The 23,243-nt window shown below is 43.9% G+C and overlaps 1 protein-coding gene across 2 annotated transcripts; it reads right to left on the minus strand.

Moving 5' to 3' along the window:
- Positions 1-432: 432 nt before the first annotated feature.
- Positions 433-22,861, minus strand: hm13 (histocompatibility (minor) 13). 2 transcript variants are annotated; one of them, XM_083975617.1, is made up of 12 exons: positions 22,477-22,861; positions 19,259-19,294; positions 10,872-10,970; positions 10,679-10,761; positions 10,476-10,564; positions 9,006-9,091; positions 8,786-8,911; positions 8,611-8,668; positions 7,515-7,635; positions 7,317-7,419; positions 5,740-5,825; positions 433-1,408 (listed from the first exon to the last, which is right to left on the minus strand). In XM_083975617.1, the coding sequence occupies exons 1-12, from the start codon at positions 22,696-22,698 to the stop codon at positions 1,336-1,338; spliced, it is 1,182 nt and encodes a 393-aa protein (XP_083831743.1). In that variant the 5' UTR covers positions 22,699-22,861; the 3' UTR covers positions 433-1,335. The 2 variants fall into 2 exon arrangements, with proteins under 2 accessions (XP_083831743.1, XP_083831744.1); XM_083975618.1 differs by lacking the exon at positions 19,259-19,294.
- Positions 22,862-23,243: the final 382 nt, after the last annotated feature.

The raw sequence follows: 23,243 nt of genomic DNA on the forward strand, positions 1-23,243 counted from the left end.
GCCGTGAGCTGCTCAGAGCTACGCTACGGAGGCTCATGGGATTTCTTGGTTTCCCTCATCAAATACACAATCCAACAACTCCAAAACGCTTTTGTGGACAAGTTGTGACCTGCACATTCACCACACTATGAGATAATAACAGAATGTTACCAGACAGAGTTGTTTTAGAGGCAAATGCAGAGACTGTTTGCCAAAAAACTGCCCCCGACGGAAACGCGCATCAGCGGTTTTGCACAAATTTACGTCTAAAACAACTTTGTCTCGTAACGTTCCGTTATTATCTCATAGCGTGGTGAATGTGCAGGTCACAACTTGTCCACCAGAGCGTTGTGGAGTTGTTGGATTGTGTATTTGATGAGGGAAACCAAGAAATCCCATTAGCCTCCGTAGCGTAGCTCTGAGCAGCTCGCGGCTCTGCTCCGCCGTTCTCAAAATAGCTTGCACCGACAATTAAAGGTGACGAACCTACGGCTATGACTGTAGGGATTATGGCAATGGGCCAATTTGCCAAAATGTTGAACTAGCCCTTTAAATCTTAAAATTCTGGCCTTTCACAATGAAATAAAACTGAACCAACAGAAAACACTGATGTGAGAAAGCAGAAAAGGCAGAGTGAACAGCGGCCCGGCCACAAATGCACCAGGAAACGAAAGAAAGCCAGAGACAAAGAACCACGTCAGCATTTCAGATTTCGGGTTTCCATCATTGCTGAGAGTGGAGACAGGAGCGGTGCGTTGGCGTCAGATGTTAGGTTGTAGCGTGTCGTCAATGAGATCCGTGGTTCTTTGTTTGAAAGCTTTAAAGACGAAGGAAGCTAAGAACACGACAGAGGCGCTTGTTTTTACGCACTCCGTCGGACAGAGGGGGTTTTCCTGGTCCATCTGAGCCGCCGAGCTGCAAACACACACGAGCTACGGATCGTCGGCGCTGCTCCCGCAAAGTACACCGTGGAACGAGGCGTCGCTCCCGTGAAGTGACGACAAAACCCGACGCGACGCCGTGCTTCGCCGTGGACGTTTTTACGATCTGGCGGCGCCGAGGTTTGGACTTCCTGTGTGAGTGCAGCTGAGAACAATCATGGTAGGCACCGAGTCTCGACTGTTGGAGCAAAAACAACCTTTAATCACAGACACCGCCACCGCTAGCGTGACTCTCAGGGTTTTTTCCAAAAGACAAAAAAAAAAAAAAAAAAAAACACGTTGGCAACACGAGCTCCGTTTCCCCACCGGCGACGAACAGGAAGCTGGAGAGGTGGGAGGGGGAGGGGCTTCTGTGAAATGTGGTGGCAGCAGGCTGGATGAAGGTGTTTAAGGGGGGAGGAGGAGGGGGGCGATGCTATTGGTCCTTCTTATCTGATTCTGACGAGTCCTCTTTGGCCGCCTCGTCCTCAGGTGACACCTCTTCGTACCTGCAGGACAAAGACATAAAGGTGAGAGTTCAGTGTGATGAGAATAATGTATTCCACATGATTCATTTGTGTTATTGACAAAGTTCTCCAGCCCTGAGTCCAGGGGCTCAGGTTCAGTCACATGGCATTAGGCTGACCAATGGAGGAACAAGGATCTCTCAGTCAGTAGAACTCATAGCCACCAGGGCCGGGCCCCGCTGCTGCAGCACACCCGGTTTTATGAGAATCCCGGGAAACAGCCACTCCGAAAGTGAACATTAAAATCTAGGAGTGTTTACAATAATGATAATCATTAAAATAATGATTGTTGTTGCTCAGAAATCACAAGACTGATTTGTTTTTGTTATTCAAGTGGTCTAAAGTCACTTGTCTGCTACTTTGACTCTATCTCTATCACTGTTATCTTCTTTCCAAGTGTCATGGTTTGATTAATGTGGAGGAATGTGACACTTGTTTTCATCCTCCTACAGAAAGTTCAAACATTTTAATATAGTTGTATTGTTGAATTTATTTTTACATAAGCATGTAGTAGCCTTTAAGCAGTATTAAAATGTATCTTATTATTTTTGGGGGGGATTTTTGTCCTGGGAACTGACAAGAGTCAAATTCTGTGGACACCAGTCCAGATAAAAACACTACAAATAAACCTTAGTGGTTCAATTCAATTCAATTCAATTAACTTTATTAATCCCAAAGGAGGGAAATTTGTTTGCCCCAGCAGCACACAACAATAAAAACAAATACACAATATAAAAAAAAAGATCATCATCCTATGAGATATTCTGAAGATTAACTCGTGACTTCATACTTGTTAATACATTTCTATTAATTTCCTAAGAAACTTTTCTCAAGATGTGAGCTGCACTCACACTTCACGAAAGGTGAGAAATTACAAAGTAAAGAAGCTTCATGACAAAGGAGTCAGTGTGTCCTCATATAGAGACACTGTGAGATGCAGTTGAAAACTCTAGGGGGATAGTTCAACTTTTTGGCAAATTTGCCTATTGCCATAATCCCTATAGTCATAGCAGTAGGTTCATCACCTTTGATTGTCAGTGCAAACTGTTTTTAGATCGGCGGGGCAGCGACGCGAGCTGTACGGTATTTCCACGTTTCCCCCATCAAACTAAATACACAATCCAACAACTCCAAAATGCTCTGGTGGACAAGTTGTGACCTGCACATTCACCACGCTATGAGATAATCATGAATAAATGTGTCACTCTGCTGAGCAGCCGTGTCTGGAATGTAGTTCTGGTTACGTATTTACCTCGAAAACAACTCTGTCTCATAATGTTACATTATTATTTCATAGCGTGGTGAATGTGCAGGTCACAACTTGTCCACCAGAGTGTTTTGGAGTTGTTGGATTGTGTATTTGATGAGTTTGATGAGGGAAAGCCTGGAAAGCCATGCAGAGCTCACGTCTCTGCCCCGCCGATCTAAAAACAGCTTGCACCAACAATTAAAGGTAATGAACCTGCTCCTAAAACTATAGGGGTTATGGAAATATGTTGAACTATCCCTTTGCTTTTTACTTTCCAACAGAGAGAAGTTAAAGGGAGGCAGATTCATTAGGCGGGTTCCTCCCTGATGATCCAAACCTGGCACAAGGTTACGTCTTTTCTTCAGCTCCAGGTCAACAAAACATCGCTTTTGTGACATCGGTTCTTTTGGAAGAAACATAAAAATCTCTTCCAACTTTGTGAAAGGAAAGAAGATGATGTGTTGACCCCATGAAGCTGACGGAGTGATGACACACAGAACAACAGATGGACAGACGGAGGGATGGAGGGATGGAGGGATGGAGGGATGATGCTGTTGGTCTTATTAATGGGCTGTTTACCTGCCCGGGTGAGACAGGAAGGGTGTGAGTAAAGAGAGGGGGGGCGGGGCCTCTACATGGAGGTGGGCTGTAACCGGCGGCGGCGGGGAGAGGAGGAGCCTGTCGCCATAGAGACGGCATCCATGGAGCTAGCCAGGCTGGCGGGTGAACCGCTGACAGTTGGGTAAGAAGTGAGCCTGGGAGAACCAGGAAGGACTTCCTCTGAAGACTCATAGCTAACCACGGGAGGGACAGGGGGAGGGGGGGAGGGGAGGAGAGAGAGGAGGAGGACAGACATGGAGGGGTGGAAAGTCCCAGAGAAGACAGAAAGTATGGGGAAGGAGAAAAAAGATTCAGATGTGAGAGAATGTGATAATTTGAAGAAAACAGAACAAGAGAGAAGGAAAAGACAGAAACAGAGAGAGAGAGAGAGAGAATGTGTTACATTTTATCTTAAATTCTAAAGTTAAAACTACTACAGAGCTCTACTGCTAAAATATCAGATCAATGAGAGGGAAAAGCTGAGATGAGACAGAGGACGGAGGAGAGGAGAGGAGAGGAGAGGAGAGGGGCTGGTGAAGGAGGACAAGCCGTGTGAAGGACAGACAGGCGGGAGATGGAATGAAGAGGCCCGAGGGGGGGGGAGCAGCTGTCAATCAAAGAGGTCACGGCGGTGAGGAGGGAGGAGGATGAGGAGACGAGACAGATGGACAAGAAGAAGAGGAAGACAGACAGGTCTGAGGTCCACACACTGGACACTGCAGGCTCCTGAAGATGTGATGATGGCGTTTTCAACCTCATTAACTGCAACAAGTGACCGGCTGTGGTGGTGGGAGGGGTCAGGGGTCAGGGGTCAGGGGTTAGTGGTGGCAGCAACATTTTCTTTGTTACTACATCTTCTATTGTGAAGCTGAAGGATTGAACCTTCCTGTCATTCTGTGTTCCTTCTAAATGTTATTACACCATTGTTATTATTGAGGGTTTGACTTGTACACAGACTTCTCATGCAAAATGTGACAATAACACTTGATAAAAACTATGAAGCCATTTCCATAACAGTTTGCTGCTTTTTGTGTTTTTTGGTGCGTTCACACCAAAAGCGTCTACGGATGGTCTGGTCGCTGGCATTGCGCCATCGGCTGTCACCATTACTTGTTTTCGCAAATTAACTGCAGTGTTAATGAAACGTAAAGATTCCTAAATACCGTCACCTTCCAAAAAAGATGGTGTCTGCACCACATCAGCAGATCAGCACCAAAGTCAAGGGAAATGCACAGATACTGGTCCATTAATGTGACACTGAATTGGTAGGAATTTACATTAGCGTGTAATTTGTAATTTAACCCTCCTGGGTCAAGGAAGAAAGGAAGGAAGGAAGGACGAAGGGAAAGAAGGAAGGAAGGAAGGAAGGAAGGAAGGAAGGAAGGAAGGAAGGAAGGAAGGAAGGAAGGAAGGAAGGAAGGAAGGAAGGAAGGAAGGAAGGAAGGAAGGACAAAGGGAAAGATGGGAGGAAAGAAGGAAGGGAAAAAGGAAGGAATGATAGAAGGAGGGAGGGAACAGATTGGGTCAAAAAGGAAGGAAGAAGGAAGGACCAAGGGAAGGAAGGAAGGAAGGGAAAAAGGACTGTGGAAAGAAGGAAGGGAAAAAGGAAGGAAAGAAAGATGGAGGAAGGGAACAGATTCGTTCAAGGAGGGAAGAAGAAGGAAGGAAGGGACGGAAAAAGGATTGTGGAAAGAAGGAAGAGAAAAAGGAAGTAAAGAAAGATGGAGGTATAGGGAACAGATCAGGTCAATTGGATGAAAAGAGGAAGGAAGAAGAAGTAAGGATGAAGGGAAAGAAGGAAGGGAGAAAGGAAGGAAAGAAGGAAGGATGGAGGAAGGAAACAGATTTGACCCAGAAGGACAACAGGAGGGTTAAAAAAAACAATAAAAATAAACTTAAACATTTGGTATAGATGACAATTAATGATCTTACTGTAATATTTCAAATACTTCCCCTGGGAGATTAATAAGTGGCCATATATTAACAGATACTTAGAATATTTTATTAGTAATGTAATTATATATTGACTTTATTTGATTTTACACATTCATAGTGTTGTGAAATTAATTAATGTATAATAATCATGATAACCGTAATACCGTTATTATTTCTCTGACAATCTGTAATGGTGACATCCCTAGTGTGAACGCAGCTAGACAGAAGAAAGTGCAGCCTAAGCTTAAACAAAAATCACAAGACTTCAGCCCAGCAGCAGCTTCCAGACCATAACATCAGGAATTACACCTGTACCCACTGTATGCTCAGCAAACTGATCATTATACATATATGCCTCCTGTGTGACATAAGTATCAACAATGTTTGACCAATTAAAAGCCACACATCTGTTGTTACTGTACACAATGATAGTTTTCTGCAGTCAGTATCTGAGATGAGTGTTAATGTCAGGACTTACTCATATCACATAGAGGTAATGAGATAATAAGCTCTGTGCAGTGTGACTCACCTGAACATCTCTGTGAGCTCTCCTTTGATCAGTGCTACGACGACGGGGAAGCCCACGCAGGCCGGCACCAGGTAGAGCAGAGCAGGCTGCACACACACACACACACACACACACACACACACAGGGGAGCAGGTTAACTACACACACACCGACTGGCAATGATGCTGTTTTACAGCTAATGAGTGTTTCATACACATGTCGATGTGACCTGTATGTACACACAGTGGCAACACACGCTGGATGTGGGTAGTGTGAACAGAGAAAAACAATTTCATTTGCTGCTGCCATTTCAACTAGTTATGCATATCCACCTATTTCCAAACGTCAAAAATATAAGCTGGTTTTGCTCTTCCGGTGAAAATGATTGTTTACGTTTCCTAGTCGTTTCAGTAGTCGCGGTAAACGCATGGATCTCTTTTTTCTTTTCATTGAAAATCTTGTAAAACGCATGGATCATCATGCCAGATTTTAACAATGGATATCACACAAATGGACATCCATTGTTAAAAGCCAGCGTTAATAGATCGGAAGAGCAAAAGCGGCTTCGTTTTTGACGTTCAGTCAGTCAGTAAACCCAGAACTCCATTTCCATTAGCTCCATTTAGCACTTCTGGTTCCCTCGTCTAAAAGTCAATACGTTTTCTCTGAATGGGATTTTGGTAAAATACCTCAAATTAGGTCTGTGGTGAGTTCCAGGTTTTGTTCCTGGACATAAAACATGTCAGCAAATAGCCTACTTGTGAATTTTGAAGCTTTTACGTGTGGTAAAAAAAGGCGGTTGCTAACAAGTTGCTCAATACGACTACAAACCCTGTCTGGGACATTAAACGTCATCACCCCCAACAGGCCAGAGTGTCTTATGGAGGTTATTTGATGTTATTTATGGCTCTTCAACAAGTAAACGGTCCCATTTCCCCATTAGACAATGCTTTTAAAATAAAGCAGCTGAAATCAGTGGAAAGCTTAGAGGTGGTGGCGTCAGTCCGTTAAAGCCTAACGTTAGCTTTTTACTTCTGGCCATCGCATTTAAGCTTCAAATACGGTAGAAAAGGTGTTCATATGTGAAGATTATCTCGCTTAAGTATCATAAACTTGTGTTTTAGCCACAGAGCTGATTTTCTGACATCATCCAAAACACAATGCAAAAATCCCATTCACTTTCTTCTCCTGGAACCAGCGCGATGCTAAACTTCTGGGTTTTGACGTCGGCCCTGGCAACACTCCATTTGCCCATGTGTTAAAATGTCATTGTCGTTTTAATTGTTACTTCCAAATCTTCAAGGACCTCCATGTTTGATAATTAGAGCCATTTTGTCAAAAAAGGGCAAACATCAGAAAAGAAATGTGTGTGAATGTTTGAGCTGCACCACAGATCCCTGCTGTGGTTTCAAGTACAAATCGAGTGCTTTCTTATTCACTCACTTCTCACCAAAAAAAAAAAAAAAGACAGAATGCAGGAAATAAAGAAGACACTGAGTTTTGTCCGTTCTTGTTGTAAACTAAGTCTGCCAGGATGTTTTTATCCATCAGTCTACATTTAAAAGGGAGGCTGGTGTGAGAATCTGTTTCCTACACACCTGTGCGTGTTTGAAGGTGTGCATGACGAAGATGGTGAGACCCAGTCCGAAGATGTAGGCCAGGAAACTGGAGTAGAAATACGTCCTGCTGTTCTTCTTCAGGCTGCAGACAGAGGAAGAGGAAGAGGAAGAGGATTGAGCTCAGAGAGAAAAGTTCAATGGGAAGCAGAGGAAGGAAAGAGGGGGGCGGCGCTTTACCTGACGTCGAAGCGGAGCAGCAGGGCGATGAAGATACCTGGGATGACGATGTCACCCAGACCCAGCATGGCGAAGTTGCTGGCTCCCAGACCTTTCTCCAGAAGGTCCTGAGGAAACACCACTGGAGGGAGACAGAGAGGCAGCGTCATCAGCTGCTGTCACATGAAACCAAACCAGCAGCTCAGGCCGCTCAGACACTGGCTGTGTTTACATGGACACAAATATTCAGAATAAAGGGCTGATCAGAAGAAAAATGCGTCACGTGAACAGGAAGATTCTAATCTGATTCGGCTCAATCGGAAAGAAACTGTGTTCCTATCTAGAGGGCTGGTCTATGCCGATCTGATTTATTCCCATTGTTTTTTTAGCGGCACCATCCTTAAAGGGATAGTTCAACATTTTGGCAAATTGGCCCATTGCCATAACCCCTATAGTCATAGCAGTAGGTTTGTTACCTTCAATTGTCGGTGCAAGCTGTTTTTAGAACAGCAGAACAGAGCCGTGAGCTGCTCAGGGCTACGCTACAGAGGCTCATGGGATTTCTTGGTTTCCCTCATCAAATACACAATCCAACAACTCCAACACACTCTGGTGGACAAGTTGTGACCTGCATATTCACCACGCTATGAGATAATAACGGCTACAGTCCTGCAGCGAGGACTGTAGCCTCTAAACTTGGTGCCCCTCTGCTCCACCGTTCTAAAAATAGCTTGCACCGACAATTAAAGGTAACGAACCTACCGCTATGACTATAGGGATTATGGCAATGGGCCAATTTGCCAAAATGTTGAACTATCCCTTTAACAGTTAATCATGTTCATCCCTAGCAGGGAAAAATTGAGTCACTTCTGCGTTTGTTGGTTTGTTTACAGCACAGGAGGAAGTACAACGTCTTGTTTGAGGGAAATCAGACGACTGTTAAAATGCTGCTGTTCTGAACAAAGCTTGGTTTATGTATGATATGCGCGTCACGGTTGGATTATTTGAGCTTGTGCCCATATAAACAGTGGATTCAGACAAAGTTTTTAATCTGACGAAGAAATTTTGCTCAATGTAAACACAGCTACTGTCAAGGCCCGAGAAGCATCACACTTACATTTGATCGGCGCTTCGAAGGACTTGGCGACTGTTACCATGACGTTGGTCCCAAACACCTACAGAGAGACGGAGACAAACAGAACGGGATCTTTTAAAAGCGGAGCCTGAGCTCTGACGCGTGTGAATCTAGAGCTTCACTCCTGATGTGGTGGACGGGCGGTGGATGCTCTCACCCAGAAGACGTCGTAGACAAACAGCCCCCCCAGCAGGATGCAGCCGGTGCTGACGTTGTTCAGGTGGAGGAGCTCCACGCCGTTCAGGGCGAAGGCCAGCCCAAACAGGTTATTGGCTATCCAGTGCTGTGATGTCACAGAGTGCAGACAGGTTACTGGCACTACTCAACAAAAACACACAAACACGACCTTTGACCTTCCAGCTTCCTGTGGACTTTACCTTTTTGAGCAGGTACCAGACTCCCACCACGCTGCTGATGAGCAGACACACCAGGTTCTTGGTGTCAAACTCATAGTTGACTATTTCTGTAGAAAGACACAGATGTGGGTTTAACATGAAGAGAGGTAGAGAGATGCAAACAATTTAACCAGGGCTGTTTTCACACCAGGAAAGTCCATTGGTTCACTGGCTTTGGTCCAGACCACATGTTTTATTATTTTTTGTTTGGTGCTGTTCAATTTCACATTGCACTTTTTGCATGTGAACCAGAATTTGTAAACAAAGCCACATGTATGCAGATGTCTTTTAATCATTGGTCAGAAAGGTCAGGGGGTGGAGAGATCACGGAGAGCTTGTACACTGCACTCCTTCAGATATTGATCTGGTTTTTTAGTTCTTTCAAAGTTAACGCATTCATTTTGGCGATTCATTTTAAACATTTAACACATTTAACAAATTTGAGTCTGTTTCAAGTGAACTGAACAAGGCAAGTGTGAAAACGCCCTAGGTTTCAATCAGAAATCTTAGAACACATAAAATCAAGACTATCCACGACAGCGGGGGTGTCTAGTCTGTCTAGTCTGTGTCTAGTCTGAAGGCTGACGTAGAGGCTATGTCACTTGATTGTAAAGGGGTGTTCACACCAAACGCGATGAACGCGATTTTGTCGTGCGACAAATGAGAATCCGTCGCGCTATCGCTCGTGTTTTGACGCGTGACCGTTTTGTGTAAATTCGCGTCATTGCGTCCCCCCTCCCCTCCCCTCTACTGTCAATCCAGCTAACAGGACGGATGTAAAAATGTGTTGAGACACATTTTGTAGTTTTCTTCCTGTTGGAGGGCCGCGTAGCCACGCGACGAGGAAATAAAATAGACTCGGCGCGAAAAAAAAGAGAGACGCCGCGCGACGGCCGCTGGAGTGCGCGTCGCTCACATGGCCGGTGGAGGAGCTTCCATTGACTGAATGGGTGCGAGCTGCTGTGGGTGTCGCGCGACATACGTTTCGCAACGCGACCGTTCCCAGTGTATTTCAGCCGTGACTGTTGCTCAGTTGAGGACTTGCTAGCTAGGGTTGGTGCCAGGATCTCCAGGCAGGACACCAACTAAAGTTACAGGCGCTTCATTTCAGCGGCAGAGTGCCTGTCCATCTGTCCCCGGTGAGTAGCAGTCAGTAGCAGTGTATTGTTGTGTCAGAATCTCAACGCTGATAGGCTGTTGCGTCACGGCGTCACGCGATGTCGCGTCAAAAGTTCAATATTTTCAACTCGCGCGTTGACGCGATTTTCGCGGCATCGCGTCCATCGTGTCGCGTGTGACGCGCGTATCGCGCCACCCGGCGCGATTTCGCGTCTAATCGCGTCTGTGCATTGACTTTACATGTAATCTCGACGCGCGAAAACGCAGCATCGCGTTTGGTGTGAACACCCCTTAAGGGTTAAGAATAGAAAGACTGCATGGGAGGTAACTCACCTTCTTTGGCCTCTCCAGTGCCCTGGGTGAAGAGCAGCTGGAACTGTTTGTTTGGGAAGGAAGCTGGAAAGATTCTGGACATGAGAGGGCTGAGAGACGGAGACAAGAGCAGAGACACACACGTCAGACGGCCTCAACGCCAGCCGATCCGCTTGTGACGGACAGAGTTCACACACAGTGCACGTGTCTGCGCTTCCTTTTACCTCATCGTGTGAGACAGAGCCAGGACGCCCAGGACGAAGAAGTAGAGGGACAGGAGCAGGTTGATGTACTCTTGAGAAAATACCTGCATCGAAACACACACACACACACACACACACGCTACGTTACACTGACTGGATCCATCTGTCCAGACGCTGCTCCAGACTTCCACAGGCTGAGGGGACGACAGCTCACCTTGAAGAAGAGGTACAGGCCGAACAGGGTGCAGCTGGCGATGATGGGAAACCTCGCCGCATCTCGACTGGTGATCGTCTCTGGCATGTCTGATGCATTCTGGGAAAGAGAGTGACAGGGGAGATCAATCTGCGCCCACACCGACTTAACACCTGCCACTGCACACTGAGTTCAAACAGGAAGAGAGTTCAGTAAGTAGTAAGTGAATGATTGTATTTCACTTATTCATATTCCATGTTAAAATTGACTTATCACTGTGTTCAAATTTCTATTTTCTCTCATTTCTGTTCTTCCTCCCCCACTAAACTCATGTAATTATTGTATATAAACTGTATTTATAATATTTATATAGACAGGACTTGCTTTTTTTTTAGCAGCGTAATGTATCTATTCATATCGTTTCATCAGTGGTCAGACCCGACCATGCCTTCCAGAGGTATAGAATTAGACTACTTAGAAATAGCGTATCTTCACACTGATGGGCTCATTTGCTGTTGTAGGTAACAGAGACACATCAGCAGAAAACAGAGACTTTTGCGTATCCAGTTAAAAGCTCCGTACAGGGGCTTTAAAGATTTAGGTCTAAATGTTGTCATTGGAGGTCTGATGTGTCTGACAGTGAGCAGAACGGTGGAAAAGCGTTGTTGTTGTGCGGCCGCTTCAAGGAGACAAGCAAAGTTTCTTTTTTTTTCAACAGTCAACAGTTTTTCTTTGATTATACACATTTTCTGATCGTATGGATCCGGAATCGTAATTGAAATTCCAATAATGGCACAGCCATAATGTGTGTTCAGTTTTTTAGAGCCACATTAAAGGGATAGTTCAACATTTTGGCAAATTGGCCCATTGCCATAATCCCTATAGTCATAGCAGTAGGTTTGTTACCTTTAATTGTCGGTGCAAGCTATTTTTAGAACGGCAGAATAGAGCGTCAGGCTGCTCAGAGCCAAGCTACGGAGGCTAATGGGATTTCTTGGTTTCCCTCATCAAACTCATCAAATACACAATCCAACAACTCCACAACGCTCTGGTGGACAAGTTGTGACCTGCACATTCACCACACTATGAGATAATAACACAACGTTATGAGAGAGTTGTTTTCGAGGTAAATACAGAGTCTGCTTGCCGAAAAACTGTCCCTGAAGGCAATGTGTATCAGCGGTTTTGCATGTATTTACCTCTAAAACAACTCTGTCTGGTAACGTTGTGTTATTATCTCATAGTGTGGTGATTGTGCAGATCACAACTTGTCCACCAGAGCGTTGTGGAGTTGTTGGATTGTGTATTTGATGAGTTTGATGAGGGAAACCAAGAAATTCCATGAGCCTCCGTAGCGTAGCTCTGAGCAGCTCGCCGCTCTGCTCCGCCGTTCTAAAAACAGCTTGCACCGACAATTTGCCAAAGTGTTGAACTATCCCATTAACTTTGCAGCCTGGTCTGTCACACACACAGGTGACTGACAGGGAGCAGGTGAGTGGATGACAGCCGTCGTCTTCCTTCTACTCTCGGCTCTGAACGGCCGACGTTACCGAAGACAGACGGGAGGCGGCTACTGCCGACTGACAGACGTCCCACAGAGAGGAGCCTGAGAGTCACCTCCATCTATATTCTCCTCCGTCTACTCCCCGGAGAGAGAAACTGGGACAGAGGAGAGGGAGAGAGGAGGTGGTCCCGGTGTTAAAGGAACGACTTGTAAAAAAATGTGTCACTCTTTTGTAAAGAAACTAAAGGAAGGAGCAGCACTACAAACACCTCAGGATAAGTTGAAGCGGTGGGAGAAGCTGTGGAAATGTAGGTCTGTGACTGACCATCACACATGTTTTGAGGAGTCAAACTGAAACATCCAGAGGAGGAACAACAACAGCAGGTCCCATGACTAGACACAACAGCCTTCCATTAGTCCTAATGTCTCCTGTAAACCTCACACAGCTCCAGATACTCTGCTTCATCAAAAGGAGGAACACACATAGATGCACCTGCGCTTCCCCTCACTAACTTGCGAGGTACAACTGCCACACTTTAAAAATAATTTTTTATTGTATTTTATCAATTTTTATTTATTTTCTTTCATTTTTAATCGCAATCGTTGCTGTTTCTTTTAGAATTTTAAAGGGATAGTTCAACATTTTGGCAAACTGGCCCATTGCCATAATCCCTATGCACACATACCAGTACATTCACCACGCTATGAGATAATAACGTAACACAGTGTTTCCCCCAGAAATTGTGTTAGTTAAGGTGGTGTCTGTCCTGTTGGCGGGGGGGGGGGGGGGTTCGGCACGCCGTATTAAGTTTCGCTTTCACCACGCGCGCTGCTGTTATGCATGCGCGCTTCTCTGTGGTGTGTGTGTGAGAAGAGGTGCTCGTCCGACGGGGGGGTAACGCACATTGGCGGTTTTGCATGAATTTACCTCAAAAACAACTAATGTTCCGTTATTATCTCACAGCGTGGTGAATGTGCAGGTCACAACTTGTCCACCAGAGCGTTTTGGAGTTGTTGGATTGTGTATTTGATGAGTTTGATGAGGGAAACCAAGAAATCCCATGAGCCTCCGTAGCGTAGCTTTGAGCAGCTCACAGTTCTGCTCCGTTGTTCTAAAAATAGCTTGCACCGACAATTAAAGATAACAAACCTACTGCTTTGACTATGGCATGGGCAAATTTGCCAAAATGTTGAACTATCCCTTTTATGTGTCCTGTCCTATCCTAAATGTCTCTGCTTATAAAAGTGTCAAGTAAAGAACATGATGTCAGAAGAACGGCTGCTTGCTCAGTAATAATTTTTACTATTATTATTATTATAATCATTAATGCTGTGACAGTGTAGTGGACCTTGTGAACATGAGCTGAGAGTGAAGGAGATGTTTTCTCAGACGAGCTGTAGCTAAATAGAAACGAGATGGACACAAGGAAAATGTGAGTAAATCAGAATTTCCACAGAATGTGGATCAGAACTGTACTCTTCCACACACACACACACACACAGAGAACATTACTCCATCCAATAAAACCTCCTCCTCAGAAGCTAACAGGCATCAAACACTCACAACCACATAACTTTCATCATGACTATCGTTATTGATAAAGTACAGTTTTGCAATTACTCATCATTACAAGCATCTGAATCCATTTGATGCCGTTACTGAGAGATTTAATTGCTAAGAAAACAATATTAGTAAAGTAAGAGCTTGTAATTGTGATGGGCAATATCATCATTTGAACATTTCCAGATTAATGTCTAGAGGAGAAGCCACGTGATCGTCTGATTTATCAGCAGTAACATCTTTATAGCTGCAGCTCTGAGGTCCTTACAAAACTTTAAAAGACACCTGCACCTGCTGTGAGAATTGCACTCTGCTGACACCTGTATGTAGCTATGGGTGTATGTATATATACACATACACAGTGACACACACGTGTACTGTGTGATGCAGTTTCCTATTCATTTTGATATCATACTCATATTGAGATCATGTATCTTGTATGTAATTTGTGTTTTGAAATGTGTGTGTATGTATATGTATATACCTACATTAAGTTATTAATCAGGAAGCTACACATATAATATAATTAAAGGGATACGCCAACATTTTTTTTTCGTGTCTTGCCTCACTCCCGAGTCCATGACAAGCAGATAGACACCATCCTTTCGACTGTGCGTGCAGTAACAAGGGAGATAGAGCCATATCGCCTGTAATTAGCTTAGCTCAAACGCTAAGTGTATAGGTAGTGTTAGCCTGCCTCCTACCTGAGCCGAAATCAGCAGTCAGAAGCTAATTTCATTTTAGCTCTAAACTCTGTAAATATATCACTTTATCAACATTTCAAACATTTTTAGGCAAGAAGCCGTTTAGATCAGCAGTGTGTCGTTAAGCTGTCTACAATTTTGTTCGGACGAATTCGGCGCTACTCAAGCTAACCGTTGTGACCAACGCACTTCCGGTTACTTTCACAAAATAAAACACCCGTTGCCCTTTACATACAGAAAACCATGAAGATAGAATTTGTGCTTTTACTTTGAAATAGGAAGCTAACCTACCCTCGATGTAGCTAGCTTGAACCAAAATAAACCGTCTTAGCTTGAACCCTCCATTTTGACCGATCTCGTCCCGTTACCGCCATTTGACCGCTCAAGATGCCTTACCGGAGAGTTTTGTCAGCTCTGAGACGAAGATCGGCCCGCCGGTTTCCGTTTAGAGTTGCTTAAGAGTGTCTCTGATGACTTTAGGTGGAGGCAGGCTAACACTACGTATACACTTCCAGCGTTTGAGCTAAGCTAATCACGGGCGATACGGCTCTATCTCCCTTGTTACTACACGCACAGTCGAAAGGATGGTGTCTATCTGCTTGTCATGGACTCGGGAGTGAGGCAAGACACGAAAAAGAAATGTTGGCGTATCCCTTTAAGGGGTGGGATTAAATAAGTTCATACTTCTTCCCACTCCCTTGGAAACTGTGCAGTATAAACACACATATTGTTGCTTTCTTTTCATGGTCCTTTTATGTTCATTTGTGGTTTTTGTTCGATATCATCACATATTCAAATCAAGCTGAAGTGAACTGAAGCTGCATGTTAACTCCTGTCAGTCAGCATGCAGACACGTCATGCTAGTCTAGTGCATCAGCAACACAAAGGAGCAGCTGATCCAGTCAGCTGCCGGGCATCCACAGATAACACTGCACAAAGCAAACAGTTAATGACATGCACCAGTAACAATGTATCACCACCCGTCACCGTCTTACATGTACACCTGCAGCTATTTGTATACTGTTAGCAAACTGCAGCCTGGTGTGTGTTGTTTTTGCTTTGATTGTCTAAATGACATTGTACAGATGTTACTGGTTCAAATTTGCGGGGTTTGTCCTGCACTGCAGGATCGCGTGATCGCGTGACTTTTCACCACAACTGTTTTCCTCTAGGTGGAAGCACCGTACTAAATACTGCTCAGACGTTTTGGGGACAATGCTGACAGCCTGATAGCCGCGATTAGGAGTGGCGCTGTTCATGATACAGAATACAAGAGGATGAAAGGAGAACTAGCTGCAGACAGTAAATAATATAGTAGCCTCGTTTTTCAATGACAAAATGTAACGACGGCAGCTACAGTAGACTATAGCCCACGTCTCACTCTCTTTTTTCGGTCATCTGTCTCGTCATCTCCAAAATGTGTTTTTAAAATGAGCCAACTACAGTACTGTGCAGTAGTGCCGCAGATTTCTCACTCCGCACCTTGTTTGAGAGTGCAGCTGGATGATTTCTTGTGAATGAACGGGTCTGTGTCACTTTGGGGCTGGGCGATAAAACATAGGATAAATAACTTTCCCTCGATAGAAGACGCGGCCGATACAAAGTGACACCGTCAGCCATGCAGCCGGCCTGGACTTTTTATTTTTAATTATGAAGGATCATCTACGCAAGGCAAAGATGATAGCATCAACAAAACACGGCGTAACACACGCGGCTGTATGGGACAGGCTTTTATTTAATTCAGAACAAACCGCTTAGCAAAAATGGAAAATATAGTCTATAATAATTAATTGATCTGTTGTTTGGCCACTGTTTGAAAATAACCCGAATTATGAGCAAATAATCTGATCCAGAACAGCAGTCATAATCAGACTTCTTCTAAATAAACCTAAACATTAAATAACTGGGTCAGGTCGGACCATGGGGTTATTTTTTCTCTTCTTCTTCACAGGAGAAGAGGAGGCTATGTGCAAAGTACCACATTAACATCTCTATTCATATAACGCCCATCGAAACAGCTGATTTACATGTCGGCCGTTAAGGCAAGGCAAGGCAAGGCAATTTTATTTGTATAGCCCGTTTTTACAAACAGTTTGTCTCAAAGGGCTTCACATGGCATCGTAGCAACATCCTCTGTCCTTAGACCCTCACATCGACTGAGGAAAAACTCCATGGAAACCCTTTTAACAGGGAAAAACAGGAGAAACCTCAGGGTGAGCAACAGAGGAGGGATCCCTCACCCAGGACGGACAGACGTGCAATAGATGTTGTTACAGACAAGAAAACAGTTTACAGTTTGTCACAGAATGTGCGGAATATGGAAATGTTAACACATGGCGATTGGCCATTCACGCGGCTTTGTTCTTGGTTTCGGCCAATCAGCTTATAAGCACATGGCTAATTATCAGCTTTCAACCAATCGCACTGTTTTAATGTGTGTGTGTGAAAGTTATTTTCTTTAGTTCATTTTCGTTTCTTTTGGATTTTTTTTACAACAATGTATCAATATAATATTGTTTTCGTTTCATTTCGTTATAAAAATCAATCCCTTTTCTTTGAAACAATGAGATTGAGCAGCTAAAACTCAATAAACTCAACCATGGCTTGTCTTATTGTTAATCTGAACGCACATGTATAAAGGGCAGAGTCAAGGCAGCAGATAAATCACAAAACATCAACGCGTCCGTGAGCGCAGCGCACCTCCTCTTCTCCTGTGAAGAAGAAGAGAAAAAATAACCCCATGGTCCGACCTGACCCAGTTATTTAATGTTTAGGTTTATTTAGAAGAAGTCTGATTATGACTGCTGTTCTGGATCAGATTATTTGCTCATAATTCGGGTTATTTTCAAACAGTGGCCAAACAACAGATCAATTAATTATTATAGACTATATTTTCCATTTTTGCTAAGCGGTTTGTTCTGAATTAAATAAAAGCCTGTCCCATACAGCCGCGTGTGTTACGCCGTGTTTTGTTGATGCTATCATCTTTGCCTTGCGCAGATGATCCTTCATAATTAAAAATAAAAAGTCCAGGCCGGCTGCATGGCTGACGGTGTCACTTTGTATCGGCCGCGTCTTCTATCGAGGGAAAGTTATTTATCCTATGTTTTATCGCCCAGCCCCAAAGTGACACAGACCCGTTCATTCACAAGAAATCATCCAGCTGCACTCTCAAACAAGGTGCGGAGTGAGAAATCTGCGGCACTACTGCACAGTACTGTAGTTGGCTCATTTTAAAAACACATTTTGGAGATGACGAGACAGATGACCGAAAAAAGAGAGTGAGACGTGGGCTATAGTCTACTGTAGCTGCCGTCGTTACATTTTGTCATTGAAAAACTAGGCTACTATATTATTTACTGTCTGCAGCTAGTTCTCCTTTCATCCTCTTGTATTCTGTATCATGAACAGCGCCACTCCTAATCGCGGCGATATGTGATACATAATCATCAAGTCATAAAGCAAGACAGGCTTTATCATATTACAATAGTTTCTGTGATTTAGGCAGTGTATACAGTAGTTAGTTCTAGTTTAATAGCCTAGAGTTTAAGCTGTGGATTACTGCACAGATCACTGAGTCATCCGCCTGTCGTCCTCCGTTCTCACAGATGCCACCTGGCGGTTGTTTTGGCACATTGAGGCTTTTCATTAAAACCTCTTGTCTCGCCAAAGAAAAAAAATGCATGAGTCTTGTGCCGTCTCGCGTGGACCACGCGTGAAGTCCGCAAATTTGAACCAGTAACATCTGTACATGTAAGTCAGGCATGTCCAAAATAATGTGAAAGTGCATTAAAGGGATAGTTCAACATTTTGGCAAATTCGCCTATTGCCATAATCCCTATAGTCATAGCAGTATTACCTTTAATTGTCGGTGCAATCTGTTTTGAGATCAGCGGAGCAGAGCCGTGAGCTGCTCAGCTAACTCAATGGAGGTGCGCTGTATTTCCGCCTTTCCTTATTCAAACTCATCAAATACACAATCCAACAACTCCAAAACACTCTGGTGGACAAGTTGTGACCTGCACATTCACCACAATATGAAATAATAACGGAACGTTCTAGGCAAATGCGTAACCGGAACTACATTCCAGACACTCTGCTGGGCGGAGTGACTTCAAAAACGCAAGTATTTGCTTCATGTGTCGTAATGTCACAAAATTATACGTTATTATCTCATAGCGTGGTGAATGTGCAGGTCACAACTTGTCCATGAGAGTGTTTGGAGTTGTTGGATTGTGTATTTGATGAGTTTGATGAGGGAAAGGGAAAAGTACCATGAGCCTTCGATTAATTTGTGGCGGACGTAATTTGAATAAATTAATGTGTGGGAAACACTGCAGTTTTTTATTCTATGTGCAAATAAATAAAATCTGAAGAAAAAAAATTAAATCTAAGATTAAGATTTACTTTATTAATTCCAGGATGGGATAATATTATCCCCATCAATTAAATAAATGTAAGAAAATACCAGAAACATGTCTGTGGTGTCAGACTGTCATGTAAAGCATGAAGAGAGCATATTTCCATGTGTCACTGACTCATCCTCACTCTGTTAGTAAGTCAACCAACACCCCCAGTGTTAGTGTGTGTGTGTGTGTGTGTGTGTGTATTGGGTGGTCTCTGCGGCTCTTATACTCACTCTGAAACCAGAATCGTAATCATTTTCTCCGAGCTCCTACAGACAGACGGACGGACCAACAGACAGACAGACAGAATGGGGTGGACAGACAGATGTGCACAGACAGACAGGGAGAGAGAGGGATCAGATTGGCAACAAAAAAAAAGAAAAGAGAGCAGTGTGGAAGCAAGCAAGGCCCCAGATCAAAACAAGAGGCCCACAAGAGGCAGATGCAGGAAACTTAATTGTCAGTTGAAGAGGGAGAGGGTTAACAGATTCACTGATTCCAGATCTGTGTGGAATTTGACCTGATTAGAAGAAGACGGCTGAGGGAGGACAGAGAGGAGGAACGGACATGCCACAAAGATTCAGGAGCTGGAATCCAACCCTCACCTGAGACGGCACCTGTCTCTGTCTGTCTGTGTTGAACTGTCTTCACTTGTCCCCACACACACCGTGACCGTCCCCACCACACACTCTCACTGTCAAACACATATCGCCTGTTTTATTCTTAATTGTTTTAATGTTTGATGCTTTTCTGTGTTTCTTGTGTTACTTTTTTTGCTTCTCGTGCAGAGTCTTTGAGTTCTTGAAAAGCGATTTATGAATAAAATGTATTATTATTATTATTATTAACCCTCCTGTTGTCCTTCTGGGACAAATTGACCCAATCTGTTCCCTTCCTCCATCCTTCCTTTCTCCCTTCCTTCTTTCCACAATCATTTTCCCCTTCCTTCCTTCCTTCCTTCCTTCCTTCCTTCCTTGACCTAATCTGTTCCTTCCCTCCATATTTCTTTCCTTCCTTCTTTCCACAGTCCTTTTTCCCTTCCTTCCTTCCCTTCGTCTCTACTTATTCCTTCCTTTTTGACCCAATCTTTTCATCTATCTTACCTTCCCTTTTCCCTTCCTTCTTTCCTCCCATCTCTCTTTTGTCCTTCCTGCCTTCCTTCCTTCCTTCTTTCCCTCTTTCCCTTCGTCCTTCCTTCCCTGACCCAGGAGGACAACAGGAGGGTTTAAACACATGGTCTGAACTCATGCGCCACAACTTTTCACAATTTCGCCATGTTTTTAGGAATTAAACGTTGTATAAATCAGGCTTTGAATTATATATCAACAATCCCCTCTGTAAAAAACCTTCAGAATATAGACAGGAATAAAACTGGAAGGTTTGGTGTCTCTAAGTGCTGCTGAAGTGGAGATTTCTAGCTCAGAGTCTGAGGAAAAACTAATTTTGAGAAAACGGCCTTTAAAGACTTGTACTGTTAAATTCTATAGATTGTTAATGTAAATCATACTTTTACGATTGGTTGCTGATAAAAAGGAATGACAATTTTTGGAGCCTACATCATTGTTCAGGAGAGAAAGAGCTTTACAATGATACCTGACATGACATGGGTCAGACAACAGGCACAGCACAGTATGTCACAGTAGCTGTTAACTTTTGGTGAATTTAGGAGAAATCTACTGACAATAGAAGACACAATGAAGTAAAATAACCTCCTTAATGTGGATTTTCTACCATTTCTTTTGACTTTTCTGAGAGAATACATGTTAAGGAAGAAAAATAGCTCAAAATTGAATGATCAGTGCATGAAAAAACAGTGTTTTTGCCTGTAGTGTCTTATGAATATCAACATATTACTTTGCATTCATCTGATTAATTATCCATGTGTATTTATTCATCTTTGTCAGGACTGTCTCAGAGTTAATGTGATGGATTTATCTACAGTCAAAATTACCAACTTCATTTTCTAACATAACTATAAAGTTGCCAAAGAGATTTTAGGGGTGTTTCATTCCCTTAATTTAACATCAACTACAAGCAGTTGACCTGGATGCAGACTCACTGGGCCGTCCTCCCACCACCACTCAGTCTTATCTGTACGTGGAGCTGCGCGGTCATCATCACACTGAGCTGCCTGCAGCAGAGGAGGATGTGGGTGTTTTTACAGTTACCTAAGGCCAACAAGTCCCAGCTGCGCATGTGTGCTGAAAACCCCCTAAATGAGAGGAAACACTTGTACACGTCTCTCACTCTCACACACACACACACACACACTTCTGATGCTCCTATTTTCAGCCCTGAGGTCAAATAACTGTCTGTCATTACCACCTCCTCCATTCATCTACTTATTATCCACAGAATGCCAGTGTTGGGCAATTTACTTTTAAAAAGTAATCACTTATAGTGACTAGTAGGCCTAACCTTCTCCAAAGAGTAACTGAGTTAATAACGGAATAATCACATTAGCCTATACAAGTAACTAATTACGGGGAAAAGTAACTATTGTTACTTTTTTTTATATAAATATGCTCAAATATGTCAAATTTTTCTTTTCTTTGTTACTGTGTAGAGACAAATAGGCTAACACAACACCAAAACATGTCAAATTACTTGGACTGGACTCCCTAACCATAGCCTTAACCTCCCTTTTATCTGGAACTAACCAACTCACTCAGTATTCCTCCGCACAGGCTGCACAACGTAGCGTCAGACTAGTTTGTGGACTGAAAAACGTTTCTTTCTTTTTTGTGACGGGACTTCTTAGGTCAAGTAACGGTGCGTTCTCTTTGCCAGTAACGGTAACGGCGTTATAATGGGGGAAACAGTAACTTTTTTTGGGTTACTCTGAAAAAAGTAGCGCCGTTATTTCCATCACTGCAGGTTAGTGACTTCCCCCCCTGTATCTAGCTGTTTGCTTTTACACCACCTCTCCTTCTGACGGGGAAAAGTCCGACAGCAGGTAAACACACCGGCGGCAGTGTAAATACACATCTGGGTACAGCTGCATGCATCCCACCTGAGGCGACCATCACCGGACAAAACACACAGTCAACAATACTTTTGATTTAAACAGCCCACAGCCCCAATACATCAGACAATAAACGTGCAATAAGTGCAACAGGTTGAGATACAGACTTTTACAGCTATTATTGAAAAGCTAATTGGCAATTATGTTAACAGCTGTAACGTTAGCGTCCGTTGAAACTAATTTTACAGTTCAAAGCCGTAAATAAATGGAAGTTTTATGAGGCCTTTTTTTTTTAACTGTACAGTGAGGTTTCCTTGGTGTTTACTTTGACACGTGTTATTAAAGACATGTCATAGCCTGCTCGTTCAGAAATCACCGGGCGAACCGTAGCTACCAGTTAGCTCCTCTGGCTAGCCGGCGGAGGCCTACGGCAGCCGGGTTGAGGTGAAACCGCTACACCGAGGTCCCGCTGCGGGAAAAGTTTACCTTAGATTTGGAGCACGTCACGGACCGCAGGGCTCCGAAGAAGATGGGCAGCAGCGCCATGACCACCAGGCTGCCATACGCCAGCGCCGTGCCTTCCGGACTGGCCACGAATTTGGCCGTGGCGTTGAGCGCCTCGGTCCCGTTGGAGTCCGTGGCGTTCAGGGCGTCCAGGACGGCGGCGGCCTCCTGGGCCGACACCGAGACTTGTTCTGCTTCGGACATTGGTGCTTCAAAGACGGACTTCAGAGGTCCGCGGACAGCGCTGGATGTGCGGCGGGAGCTGACAGGCGGATGGAGCTGGAGGTTGAAGCTGTGTGTTTGTCATTCATCTACACCGCTGCAGCTGGAGACTGGATAAGGCCACGTTTCCTAAAGCAGCAGGCAGAGAGCGGCTGGAGAGACGACGTCTCACTCTGCCCTCATTTCCGGGGACCGTAAACATCATTCACTTATTGACGGTTCCCATACAAGTGTTAAATTACTCACTGAGCTTTTCTTTTCTTTTCTTTTCTTTTCTTTTCTTTTCTTTTTAAGAGGCACCCGTACTTGCGTATGGTTCCTGCAATATTCTAAATACCTGATGATGCGGAAGCAAAAATGAAATGAGCAAAAATATGATCAAGAGATTAAAGTTGTTTTAAAAACACTTAGCCTACATCACACATCACATCTTATTGTTTACTTTGCCCATTAGTGTTCATATGTGTTTAGAATATCACTTTTTTTATACCACTGAAGTAAAAAAAAAAAAATTAAAAAGTAGGCTA

Source organism: Trachurus trachurus, assembly GCF_905171665.1.
Source record: "Trachurus trachurus genome assembly, chromosome: 7".
NCBI classification, from domain to species: domain Eukaryota; kingdom Metazoa; phylum Chordata; class Actinopteri; order Carangiformes; family Carangidae; genus Trachurus; species Trachurus trachurus.